This window comes from Anabrus simplex, chromosome X (genome assembly GCF_040414725.1).
Source record: "Anabrus simplex isolate iqAnaSimp1 chromosome X, ASM4041472v1, whole genome shotgun sequence".
Taxonomy (NCBI): domain Eukaryota; kingdom Metazoa; phylum Arthropoda; class Insecta; order Orthoptera; family Tettigoniidae; genus Anabrus; species Anabrus simplex.
Window position 1 is genome coordinate 203684473 of NC_090279.1, and position 14451 is coordinate 203698923.

The 14451-nt window shown below is 38.0% G+C and overlaps 1 protein-coding gene across 10 annotated transcripts in view; it reads right to left on the bottom strand.

Moving 5' to 3' along the window:
- The window catches only part of tyf (twenty-four), a 486874-nt gene that overhangs the window by 65887 nt on the left and 406536 nt on the right, over window positions 1–14451 (bottom strand). For 6 of the 10 annotated variants that reach the window (XM_067158829.2, XM_067158820.2, XM_067158825.2 and 3 more), the window contains one exon: window positions 13130–13243. The exons of the other annotated variants lie outside the window; for them this stretch is intronic. In XM_067158829.2, coding sequence (XP_067014930.2) covers window positions 13130–13243 — 114 coding nt within the window. The remainder of the gene's footprint in view (window positions 1–13129; window positions 13244–14451) is intronic. 10 annotated transcript variants of the gene reach the window in all.

The window sequence follows — 14451 nt, forward strand, 5'->3', positions numbered from 1 at the left end:
TTGACACCTCGTCGTACGTGTCCAGGTCCATTGTGCGGTAGGTGGACGAAGATTAAATAGTGTAAATATATTAAATTCTTGGGTCTAGGATAGAAATTTGTTGTATCCAAATTAAAGTATACAGTGTTAACGTAGTAAATGGTGAAGGTTTGTGGTAATCAAGATATGAGTATAAAATAATAATGTGCCAGGAAATCTTTTGTGAAACTACGCCATCAAGGATGGAGGAGTAAAACGCAGAGAGGGGCTGGATGAAGCCTCTCGTCTGCAAAGCTGCAATGGAATACCGATAACTAAGATGAGTACTAAACTGTAAAATATATTTGGGAAATGTTATCGTGATGGGAAAAATGGGAATAATTTGATTATACTTGGTTACCTTCTGTAACAAGATGGGTCGCTTAACGACCCCATCCTAAATTTGTAGCACGGACAGTAGTAAATCATAATAATGTAAATAATCGGGTCTTTTATGTATTCAGTTTGTTGGAGATGTAAATTTGTATATATAGTGTAGTACGTTAAGTCATGCATGCATTCATATTTTCTTTGTAGTCGATAAAATTTCTTTACATTTGATTTTGATTATGCTAGTTAAATAAGACCCGATATGTGCTTTTATGTTTTGTCATTTTAACGAGCCATTTAATGACATGGAAGGAAAATCCAGCTTCGCCATACCAAGTGTGTTTTGTTGACATTAATATGGTCATATTTTCAAAGTGAAGTTGTTAAATTTGTGAGATGCGATTAATATACTAATGTCCAAGTCAATCATATCTGGAGTGTTTAGTGCCAGAATAAATTGAATTTGTAAAAGGGGTTATGCGTTAAACATAAGAGTGGACTACCGTATTACAGGCGAAATTATTATTTTTTTTAAATATTAATAATAATAATAAATAAATAATATAACTATTTTTTTTTGTGAAGATATTTCTTTTTTAAATATATTTGATGATTTAAATAATGAACCGACACCCCTGAGATAAATGCTAGTCTGGGACTCGGGAGGTGGACGGGTGCAATATATCATGTCCAAAATCCTAGAAAGACGTGAAGATCAATCTTAGGAGCCAAATTTGAGGATCTTCTTAGCAATGAGATCTGGTAAAAAAAGTTATTTATCCCTTGTGGATAAGAGTCTATAAAGATTCGAATTTATCGTCAATTTGATGATTGAACTTATAACAGGATAAATGTTGGTGTTCAAGAAATTTGAATGCTTGTCGTGTGACCTGACTCGGACAACACCAAACCGACAAACAGCAATTGGAGGGACATTCAACAAGATAAACCAAGCAGCAGCTTTCAATACAAACGTTGATTTACGTCCCTTTCAATCATCCTTATCAAATCCATTAGTTCAACGAACGGTCATTGACATCTATAAGAACACATCTTTTCAACAGCATTCGCCGAGGTCACACGACAAGCATTTAAATTTCTTGAACACCAACATTTATCCTGTTATAAGTTCAATCATCAAATTGACGATAAATTCGAATCTTTATAGACTCTTATCCACAAGGGATAAATAACTTTTTACCAGATCTCATTGCTAAGAAGATCCTCAAATTTGACTCCTAAGATTGATCTTCACATCTTTCTAGGATTTTGGACATGATATATATATTATTTATTTTATATTTTAGTACTCTCTCTTCCATAATTTTAATGTATGTTCCTATTAACCACATGTAATTGAGCCATGTATACAAGGATTTTATATTTTATGATTTTCTAATAGAATAAGTTTTAAGTTTGTCAAAAGTGTTCTAATGGTTCTTAAGTCTTTGTTTACGTAAATAACAATTGTTTGAGATTCGGATTTGGCTGATGATGCTCTATAGGGGAGCGAAACACGTCCCATATATAACTTTTTAACTAATGAAGTTATTTTAATGTAACAACATTATAATGTATTGAACAGGTGGATTCATAATAAAACTTTATTATTGTATATTAACAGATTTCAATACGGATTAAAACATGAGATTAGTCACTTGCAATGAGCGAGGATCATCCGCAAGATCTACACCTTCACAGAGCCATAGTTATCTGGCCTACAGAAAACCAATACACACATGCCATCACTATCTATGCCACAGTGAACGATGTCAGCATTGCATCAGTGATTGCTGGATGAAATGGCGATCAGCGATGGGTGCCTTATGCGACGGACTGATTCCAATAAGAGTTAAAGTTTACAAGGTTGATGAATATGGAATTTTCACGACCACATTTTAATCGAAACAGATTTTCAACCCATTAGGTCATGTTGCGTACATTTAGTGCGCGTTGAACAAAAATGGCCAACCGGACACCAGCGGGATCCGAACCCACAACCTCTCGATTTCGCGTCTGTTGCTTGGGAAGTTGTGGGTTCGGATCCCACTGGTGTCTGGTTGGCCATTTTTGTTCTGTACTTAACATTTCTTCAACACGCACTAAATGTACGTAACATGACCTAATAGGTTGAAAGTCGGTTTCGTTTACAAGGTTGTCTTCAGGCCAGGGCCTCGTGTGTGGCTCTGAATGCTGAGCAAGGCAGAATCACTATCAGTAATGGCACAACACAGATACAAATGCTCATGTGGTCTGCGGATATTACTGATAGGAAGATTGCATAATGAGCAAGTGTGACTTGAAAGACATAACACCGCTGATATGAGCACATCAAGTTGTGTGATGAACATCATTCCGTACAGTAAATTCTTGCCATCACAGAACCAAGAAGAGGTTGAGGATGGCCAAGAGCTATATGGTGGTGAATAGCTGAAACCGTCTTGAGGAAGAACATCTCTGTTGACCAGGTACAGAGCGGATCGGACAACCCAACATGTAGCCGCACTTGGGAGTGCCTACACACAAGGAAAAGAGGAAATACGGCCAACGTCTAAATTATGCCTTTTTCCCAGAAGTGGATACAGGCATATCTTGAATTTACAACACACAAAGAAAAGATAGTTGGTTATCTAATTTAAATATCCTCTTAACCATTTCCCGTCTAAGGACCTCGACATCATGGTTTATTGTAACTGGTCCAACGTCAAGGTCACCTTGACATTAGGTTTTGTTCTATTTAATAAGTTATTGATGTTCTTTGACCTGATTAAGGTTGATCGATATCCCTGATGTTTCTAGAGCAAATTTTTGTGCACAAAGGAAGCCGTTCTTTTATCTCCATGGAAATAATACGAGATATATGTAGCCGTGTATCGTCATGGTTATCCGCGGCCAGTGAGCTGTGCTTTGTTCACATTGAGCAGTATGCACACATGTTGTACAAGGCATATTTATCTGTGAATGCGAACTGTCCGAGTTGAATTTGCGATATGAAAGCATCAAATGTGAATGAAGGAGAAATATGTATGCATGTTTATTTAGACAGCAGTGACAATTACTTATTTGAATTATACAATGAGAAGGTGTAGTGAACTTCAGCATTGCAAGTGAAACTTCAGCGACTGGACCCGTGCGTAAAAAAGCACGCAATGATCTCGGACCATCATATACCGTTTCTGAAGATTCAGAAGAGGAAGTTCCAGTGCCTGCTACAAAAGCAAGAAGATGCATGAAGGTAATGGGCCGGGGTGCGGGAGAGGATAAGGCACACGGCAATGATGCCACTTCTCAGGTCAGTGTTGATCATTTGGGTAACAGTGATGCTGAAAATACTTTCGCACCTACAAATGGGAATGCAAACGACAATAGTGTTTACTGGAATGTAACATTTCATGATAGTGAGCCTCCTAGACTTAAGTTATTCACCTGGTCAGAAAAATAGAGGACCGTAGGTTCCTCCTAGCTACATCACTCCACTTCAGTTTACGTTATTTTTCACTCCTACACCGATAACTTTTGTGTAAACCTGTAACTCACTACTCACGTTTATGTAATATAATAATCATATAATTATAGTTACTATTAGAAGTTCTGAGTTTAATGTGACTAGGTAAAAATGTGCAAAATTAATTTGGACCAGACTGTTGTAACATGCGAAGGAAAATTGGACTGCAAAGGGTTAAAACAAAGACCACTGCCTTGGTACTGCATATAATAAGATTGAAGTGCAGAGAATACAAATTGTTTTCATAGGCAATTCAGCACTGAAGGAGAAAAAAAAAAGTTATCTCCTAGGAAACTACACATTTTGTTTATATAATGCCATGCTACATTTATGCACTTAACCTGAATTTTGAGAGCTTTCAAATCAATCATCTATATAGGAAACTTAGCTAGTGTGTAGGTTCCTATGTCTCTGCACTTCGGTAAAATAAAGTCAACATCTTGCATACGGAAGTCTATGAGTAACAATTTACTTTGGCTTACAGTATTCCCACATTCTTACTGGTGCTACTAAAATTGAAACTCCTTGTTTCCATTCATAACCAGTAGAACAAGGCCAAGCCTCTTGTAACCTATGCATCTCACGTTTCATATCTCACTCTGTGACCATGATCGTTAAGGCGTCAAGTCTACAATGTCAGACACTGCAGTTACCCAGTTCCAGTCCCACTGGTGGAGAGAGGAAAAAGAAAAGGTCACAATAAGAATGTTGGCTGACATTGTAGGAGAGATGGTGCTATACAATTTCTCATCACTGGATTGTGTGCGAAAAGCCTGCAGTAAACTCCAACCTCTCCGCAGCGTTCATATGGAGCGAAGCCATACAGCACCATTGGTGATTCGCCCATCGGATGGTCACATTAAGCCTTTTAGCAGACCGCCTTGATGTTATTCAACAGGAGTAGGCTTTGCTCCCTACCTCAACCCTCCAGATGCGCAGATTGCCCATGGCCATCAAATAGAAAGATCTGTGCCACGCAACCTGAACATGTCATCGAACACTCATGGCACTAAAAGCCATATGATGAATTAATGTTTCAGCCATTACTCCTGTTCTTTGCTATTATAACGGTATCCTTGATCATGTCTCACGTGCATTATTGCTTGGTCAGTAGCTTAAGGAGGCATCCAAATAGTGCTGAAAACAATTTTGCAATATACAGTGAATGTCAGGAACATTCATATGTCTGTGCTGTACATATCAGTGTGCTGCTGAATGGTAATGGGGCTAGGATAATTAAGGGCTGGTTTACACGGGTAGAGTAGCGAGGCGAATAGAGTGAATAGTAGAGCTACTAGCATCGTGTAAACGACTGGGATAGTAGCAAGTAGAGAAGAGTAGAGTAGCTAGTACGCAGTAGAGTAGAGTGGGTTTCCGCTGTGGTAAAGTAACTCTACCACTATCCTACCCCCCTCCATCGGAACCGACCTCCGAGAGCTGGCGGAGAAGGCCGAGGACGCTCGATTATTCAGTTGGCGAGTCATTCGCTTATTCCATGTGTGTACAGACGGTATTCCGCTGAGTAAACTGAGCATTTTTGTGCGTTTATTTGGTGGAAAAATCAAGTGTACGGAAGAAGAAGAAACATGTAAATTTGTAGAACTGACAGTGAAGAAATGTTTATGGAACATAAACAGCATTATTTACAGAAACTAAAATATGAGACGGGCGGCGGAAGAGGACTTGATTACGAAAATGGGTAAAGAGGGTTTTGGTTTTATGGAACTTAAAACAGATTTTTTTTTTTTTTTTTTAAATACGATGTACCTACAACCAAGAACTGACGAAAATTCGTAAATCCAAGAAGTCTGGAGGTGGTGCCGCGGACATCTACACTCCCTCTCTTAAGTGGTTTAGTAAAGTATAATTTACAAGGTAGTACTGAAAGCCGTCCGCCTCTGTGGTGTGGTTAGTGCGATTAGCTGCCACCCCCGGAGGCCCGGGTTTGATTCCCGACTCCGCCACGAAATTTGAAAAGTAGTACGAGGGCTGGAATGGGGTCCACTCAGCCTCGGGAGGTCAACTGAGTAGAGGTGGGTTCGATTCCCACCTCAGCCATCCTGGAAGTGGTTTTCCACTTCTTCTCCAGGCAAATGCCGAGATGGTACCTAACTTAAGGCCACGGCCTCTTCGTTCTCTTTTCCTTGTCTATCCCTTCCAATCTTCCCATCCCTCACCTGTTCAGCATAGCAGGCGACACTGCCTGGGCGAGGTACTGGTCATCCTCACCAGTTGTATCCCCCGATCCAATGTCTCGTGTTCCAGGACACTGCCCTTGAGGCGATATAGGTGGATCCCTCGCTGAGTCCGAGGGAAAAATCAACCCTGGAGGGTGAGCAGATTAATAAAGAAAGAAGAATATTAAAAGCCACAACGTAACATTATAGCTCAGTGATACTAAGGGGAGGTGCACCTTTGGAGGTCAAACAAATGCAGGTGTATTGTCCTATAATGGAGAACAGACCTCCCTCATTTCGATGGAAGAAGAATTTAAAAAAATACCTAAACCTATAATAGTTTCAAAGATGCAACAACAAATATAAACAAGTGTCAGCTGGATTGTCCCTATAGATGAAGGTTTCTCAAGTTTCAGTGTTACACAGCGTGTTCATCATGTGTCTCGACGTGTTTAAATTAGACAATGATGCAGGACTGTGTACTTTAATCATATTAATAACATACATAGGGATCTTCTACCTCGTATCACTTGACAATGCCAGTAATTTTAATCAATAACAGTAATGTCCACAACAAATAGAATAATTTTCATATTTTTTTTAGAATATCCAAAATAATTGTTTACAGTACAATGTCAGGTCTTGAAACTTAATCTCTACACCTGGGCCGTACAAGCAACGAACAAACGAATTATATAAACAGATCAGTAATTGGGGTATTTATGGCAAAGAACCTACTACAAATTAGGCCTACGCCAGCGTGATTTACAGTGTACTGATGGCTATTATCATTGGCCAAGAACTTCAGTCACCTCAAGCTTAAATCTCGGTGTTATTGCATTTCTCATCACTGTGTTGTGTCTTTGAATTTGCGGTGTTATAGCATCTAACAGTGTCTGGAAGTTATCAGGCTTCGATCTCATACACTTTCTGTATTCTTCTTTATACTCTGTCGCAAGTTCTTTCAGAATTAATGTTGATGCCCCGAGAGTATCTCCCCTAAGCCAGCCTCTTACCCATTCCCTTCTTTCCTCATTTGCTTCTTCTAATGCTTCACTAACCTCTTGCATTAATATGTTTGCAAATGTCTTCAAACTCTTCGTTATGATGTGCTTGCGTCTTGACATGGTGCTACTACTCTACTGTATGACTCTACTCCCGTATGAACGATACAAGTGTCAACTCTACCAGACAGTGGTAGAGTAACGTGGCTATTCTACTATCTACTCTACTCGCCTCGCTACTCTACCCGTGTAAACTAGCCCTAAAAGACAATGCATTTCTTTACATTCACTCCTTGTACAATTTGAATGTATAATGTTAAGTATAATACATTTATCCAACACAGAAATACGCAAATCCTTAGCGACAAAAGTATTCGTCGATGGCACATTTTTTATAAAAGAGAACTTAAAACGATATTTCTATTTTGTTTAGTTCTTTGCTGGCTTTCCTTTTGTTGAATTACAGATTGAGGGCACTGTGGCATTGATTCGACAAGTTCTTTTGCCACTTCTGTGGATACAGTGACCCACTCTTCTTGAAGAGCTGTTAGAATTGTAGCTTTCCACCTGCATGATTCACTGGGGGATGCTGATTCTTAGGCTCTAGCACCCCACTCTTTCTGCCATACCATGTCATCCATCTAACTCGAACACAAAATTTATTTTCACTGAAGAAAGTAACTTTATGGCAAAAAAGCAGGTCCTGTAATGACCAGCTGGTCTACGAATGCAAGGTCTTCCTTCAGGTTCACTTTGGAAACCAAAAACGCCTTGCGAGCAACATGACCATTGTACTCCTCGTATTTACATACATGGCAAACTATGTTTTCAGTTCCTGACACACCTTGACTTGACAGCTCTTTCACAATCTTTTGGGCACTTAACTGACACTTTCTTACGTAAGGGAATTTATTAAGTTAGTATGTCTGAACACACAACTCTTGGCATGCTTTGCACCAAGTTAATTACACAATGACCTATTAATAATATTGTTTATACATCCCACCAACTACTTTGAAGGTTTCCGGAGATGCCGAGGAGATAGAATTTTGTCCCACAAGTTTTTACGTGCCAGTATATCTACCAACACAAGGCCGACATATTTGAGTACCTTCAAATACCACCTGACAGGATCGAACTTGCCGAGCTGCGGTCAGAAGGCCAGAGTCTCAACAGTCCGAGTCACACAGCCCAGTCAATCTATCAAACTGAACTGTCGAACGAGGTCTCCCAACAAGCTCTGAGATCTCCAACAAAGACATGGAATGATTGTGTAAAGTGTAGAAAAAAGGCTTCTGCCTTGCTTCACTTGTTTCTTCTCCCTTATGGCCCACACAAGTACCACTTTGCGAAAACAAACCCCCCCCACACACACACGCTCTCTCTCTCTCTCTCTCTCTCTCTCTCTCTCTCTCTCTCTCTCTCTCTACTGGGTCTTCATTGTCCATGTTGGTTCTTTGGGATCTATGTTCATGTAATTAGTTTTCTTCTTCTTCTTTATCTGCTTTCCCTCCAGGGTAGGTTTTTTCCCCTCGGACTGAGCGATGGATCCCACCTCTACCGCTTCAGGTATTTTTGGGTATTTATATGTTTTGGCACTGTAACATTGTCTTTGTTATTAAAGTGTGTTCTATCCTTAAACTAAAGTAAAATATTGGATAAAACCTTTTGTTTGTTTTGTGTTTTAAATTTTTAATAAATACCAAGATATTGAGAAGGTCAAGTTTTATTACAGTACTGGAAGTGAGCAACAAAGATGTGGAAGGGAAAAGCTACTTTTGTAGTAAGAGTAGGCTATATGCATATTAACTGAAATACGTGCATGCCAAATGTTATGGTGGAGGGGCTTGAAAGGAACATGTGTGCTAGCTGATGTTGCTGTGAGAATTTTAAAACCTGGATTCACTGTAAGAAAAGAAACCAACTTACAACTGAAAGGGCTGGACAAATAGCTTACTTGTCACACAACTGGAACCTGCTAAAGAAAACTCAAAAACCAAGAAGAGAAAAGAGTCCAAGGAAGCAAGGCGGCCGAAAAAGTTGAAAACACCAATAATGATCAAATGCAAGTTTCCTGTAGGGACGATAGCGATGATGGCCACATTTCGGTCTCAGATGAAGAGTACATCTCTGAGCGTGATGAAAACTCAGATTAGTTGTACTTTTACTACTCAATGGATATTTTTCATTGTAAATGGGAATAAAGGCCTAAGCCTAAAGAGATTCATCATGTATGATTATGAATAGCCTCATACATTTGTTCAGCTTAATTAAACCTAAATTAAGTAAGGCCTCTTTTTTTTTTTTTAAGAATTTTTTTAAGTGTAAATGTTAATTTTCTATTTACTAGTCCTTTTGTTATTTGATTATTTTATATATGAATGATATTACAAACTGTTCTGGAAAACATATACAGTGTGTTGAAAACTGTATATTACACCTTTTGTAGAACTTGGCCAATGCTCTGAATAAATTTTCCCCGACTTATCTCAATGTTTGCAAAAGGCCTAGTTAAATTCTGAGTTTTTCAGGTTATAACTATTGAATTTTATCTCCTGATCTAATTCCCAATTCTAATTCTGTTTTTAAGTCCAAATTCTAATTAAATTTTATTTTATTAACTATCTAATGTTGTTACATTTCTAATAAGTTAATGTAGAATACTTTGCATACCGGTACTCTTTTTTAAGGTTCAACTTACGACACAGGACTTTAAATTAAAAATCTAAAACACCCGGGTATTTACACAAATTGGGTACTTAATCAAGTACATACCCTGGGTATTTACCCCGATTTATAAATACCTGGGAATTTTACACCACTATTCATAACACACGAGACTTGTTCATATCACCAATTCACAATCGCTGACAAGTTCATGCAAACTTAATATTGTACATATATATGTGCAGGGTTAAAATTATTTGATAGAATCTGAGGATATTCTTGCAAAAGAAAACATCATTCCGTTACCAGTAGGTTTTCTGCTTTGAAAATAAAAATACAGGTATGTAATAGCATTCCAACTGTTATATTCTATGTTTCAACAGACAGGAAAAACTTAATCCTTTTGAATTTTTGACTGAACAAAGTTTTAACTATGTTGTTTTACATTACAGTCAGACATGTTGAAGCTGGTCTTGATTTGCATCCGTAGTCCTTCCTTAGTATTTATCAGTGCTAAAAAATATTTTTACCCGAGTTCTCCCTATGTTAAAGCAAACCTCGTGGCACAACAGGCTCGAAGGATCATGGCCTACCAAGCGACCGTGGCTCCGCCCAAAGGCCTGCAGGATATGAGGGGTTGTGTGGGGTCAGCACGATGAATCCTCACAGCTGTAATTCTTGGCTTTCTAAACCGGGGCCGCTATCTCACTGTCTGATAGCACCTGGATTGTAATCATATAGGCTGAGTGGACCTTGAACTAGCCCTCAGATACAGATCCTGATCTTTCCGGGAATCAAATCCGAGGCCTCCAGGTAAGAGGCAGCCACACTACCCGTTTACCGCAGGACTTGCCAATATGTATGTCAGTTTGATATCTTTTGCTGGAGTAGCACCTCACAAGATTGTACTATGGCTTCACCTTTACCCATCTTTTAAAATATTTCTTATATTGGGGTTATTGAAGAGCGTTTATGTCTTATTACTTAAACATTTCAACATGTTGTGTAAGTTCTTTTACTTTATAGACTGTGTACTAATTCCTCTTTTTTGTTCACGTGTGTTAGCTGTCTATGTTTAATGGTGGTGGCAATTAAATGTTCTGTTTAATTTCACTTTAATATCTTCAAAAACTTCCTTTTTTAGTAATTTTCTTTTTCTTGTAACTTGAAGTTGTAGGAGTGTTATGCTGGGCTTCAGTTTCTTCAGAAAAGAGTAATGATGATTTCTGAATCATCAGTCCATAGACTGGTTTGATGCAGCACTCCATGCCACCCTATCCCGTGCTAACTACTACATCCTACATCTCCTCTAATCTGCTTGTCACATTCATACCTTCGTCCACCCCTACCGCTCTTACCGCCTACACTTCCCTGAAAAACAGACTGTCGTAAAATGTGTTCTAACAATCTATCCCTTCTAGTCAAATTTAGCCAAACTGATCTCCTCCCACCAATTTGATTCAGTATCTTTTCATATGCGATTTGACCTATCAGTCATTGGTAACCCTTACTTAGTTTCACAGTATCTGTTGTGTACTTTGTTCAGCACACTTCTCGACGAGCATACTATTCTTCGTTGATTCGCATCCTTGAGAACTTCACGACACCTGTTCCAAATCTTGCGCGGCAAATATTAAAGAGCATTCTAAACCGATTCAGGCCAATCCCTGGAGTACATTTTTAGAAAAAATGTGATCCTTAGTATTGCACATATTGTAAAAATCAAACAATGAACTTAAACGTAAGAAGACATGTAGGAAAACAAATGAAAGTACTGTATACATAAAATGACAGTCATTTGAATCTAGCTGAGAATCAAATGGTTAGCATTTACTAAATATGATTATTTACAAGTAAAACTTCGACACCTTCAGACACAAAGTAATTGAAATTTCCACAATCACGACAACTCGTGCATGACAAAGTCAATCTGGAATGTTAAAATCAACCACAGTGTCAGTTTTATTAAAATTAGGCAGTATTCAAAAAATGACTGGAGCAATCTACTAGAAGTATGAAGGAAAGTTAATTTTTAAAAATAGACAGGGAAACCAATAGTAGAAAATTAAATTACAAATGAAACACACAATCAGATAAGAAATAAACTTTGAAACCTAATATACATAAACATGTCCGTACACTCATCGGCATGGGTCACCCATGCTAAGGAGCTTCCAAAGGCTGGCCGAATGTGTCATGATTCAAACGCACAACCAAGGGTATGAGGGTGAACATCTAACTACATTTGTTTAATTTTTTTTAAACCGTGTAGTTTCAACAAAAGTAATCCAGACAGATGGTTTGTTATTAGACAAAGGCAACCAAAAATCTACAACAGTATAAAAAGTTCCAAGACCAAAAGGACAAAATTTAAAACATTTTATAGGTGACAACTGCTCATGGGAAATACCTCAGGAAAGATAAAAAGAAATTTACAAAACACATTCACAATTCTTCATAAAAATAATGTTCTTACACGAACACTTCACATCAAAGGCAGTAAGTAGCACTAGAGGACTAACAGGGCTTGGCACAAATACTCCATCGTCCATATGTTCAACCAGGATTACATGATATTCTGAAGTTTTCAGATCACTATACCGAAAACATAACATGTGTAAGTTACTGCAGTAATTTAACCAGCATTCTTCCTATTTTATCTTTTGAAGAACTGAACTCTGTAGAAGTTTGCAAATTCGAACATTTGAAAAATTCTCTCCAAATTGAAATATTCCCCAGGAGCAAATGTCAACATATTAGATACACCCAGTCCAGCAATAGCTTTGTGTAATTGCTACCCTGAACCAAAAACACACATTTTTTAGGAGCTAGCACACAAAAATAGAATCCAGTAGTACATATCTAGACAATGAAGAATTATCACAAAACCTTGATCAATTGTTATAAATTAAAACACTTAATGAACCTTAAAAAACTGCAAATGACTTACAGTACTTTGCACGTTATCAGAGAAATCTAATGACTAAATTCTTAAAAGTTATGAAAGATAAGGTCGTACACTATATTCAGAACGTAAGATCGTCCTCAAAGACAGAGCTTTTCAATACAAAATTTAAGATACCACTGATAAATTTTATATGAGAAAACAAGATACTGGAATTACTTTACACAAAATCAGTAATAAACGAATGAAAAATTTCTGGTTTGGAAAATATTGCAAAGAGAGAAATTTATGACAGAGGACATTCTTTAGTCATGAAACTCATAGCAGATTCTCTTCTGCAGTGTACCACCTTTGCTTCAAATACTGAACCGGCAACTTTCGAGGAATGACAAGATTTGAGCATCCACGTCACCAGACCAAAAATCCTAGAAAACCTCTTTAAGCATTTTAAATTCATGAATAAAAAGTATCGTAAAAAAAGTTAATACTGAGCACATTTTATTTCTGTGCATATATTATTCACCTGACTTTGTAGTTTCGAGAATAAGAGGCGGATAATCCCGAAAACATCATATTCCAGGTTTGGCAACGTGAACTGGCCACCTCGCTCCTCAGATTTCACAGCATTTCTTTGCGGCTAGTTAAATAAGAGAGTGGATATGTGCATAAACAATGTTGCCAATTCACCTACTTTTAATAGTAGAAACAAGTCCATTTATAAGACCAGTTTGTCAAGATACGTACCAAGTACACATAGTGTGTACCATGAATGGTCTTAAAAAAGTGGAACGACATGAAGACACAGTTTATATTGCTGTACACATGCCAACAATTACGGAAACAAAATTGTTACACCTGTAAACAATGCAAGGCAATGAGTCAAGTAATAAAAAAAGAGGCCATACTTACCCAGGCACAGACCAAACGTAGATATAGAATACAGGTGCTGATTACAGGGTCAGTCTTTGTTTCACAACGAAACATAATTGCCACATTTTGCAAAAATTTAAAAAAAAAAAAAAAAAAAAAAAAAAAGGGCGTGCGCGCGCACACACACACACACACACACACACACACACACACACACACACACACACACACACACACACACACACACACACACACACACACACACACAAAAAAAAAATCTGAACAGCTTCTACCATTCACAACTTTGAAAAATATCAAAAGTTTTAACTTCAAAAAGGTTATCTTGCAACCCAATGCAACATACTTGAAAAACCTCCACCTTGACAATGCGTGCATATGTTTGACACCAAGATTCCCTGTGAACTATATTTACCCCATAAATCCAAATAGGTTTGATCCTACACCAAAGGAAGAATGTATGAAGAGTACACTTTATGAAGATTGTCTATTTTATTGTAAGTATAGTCTTTCCTCATGGTTAGAAGTGTACTTAATATTTTTTGCATATATTCATGGTGCTCCTGCTACTGAAGTTTATAATTATTATGGTAATTTCACTATCTCAGAAACTAAGATAGAGCTGAAATTTTGTACAGTAGAAGTCCGATAGTCCGGCACATACCGAAAAGGCCGGACTATCGGGCGGTACCTCTTAATACGACTTAGGTTAAGGCGTACAGCTGTAACACAGCGTTTTGCAGTACGTAGGTGGTTTGAAAAATTCTCGGAATGTACTAGAATTAAGTATCTTACCTCGGTGGAACTGCTTTTATTTTTCAACATAGTCTCCCTGTAGACTAATGCATTTGGTCCAGCGATGTTCCAATGCCTTGATCCCATCTCGAAAATGAGATTCCTCCAGGCCTGCAAAATACCTCTCCAATTCGGCTGCCAGTTCTTCCCTTGTAGAAAATC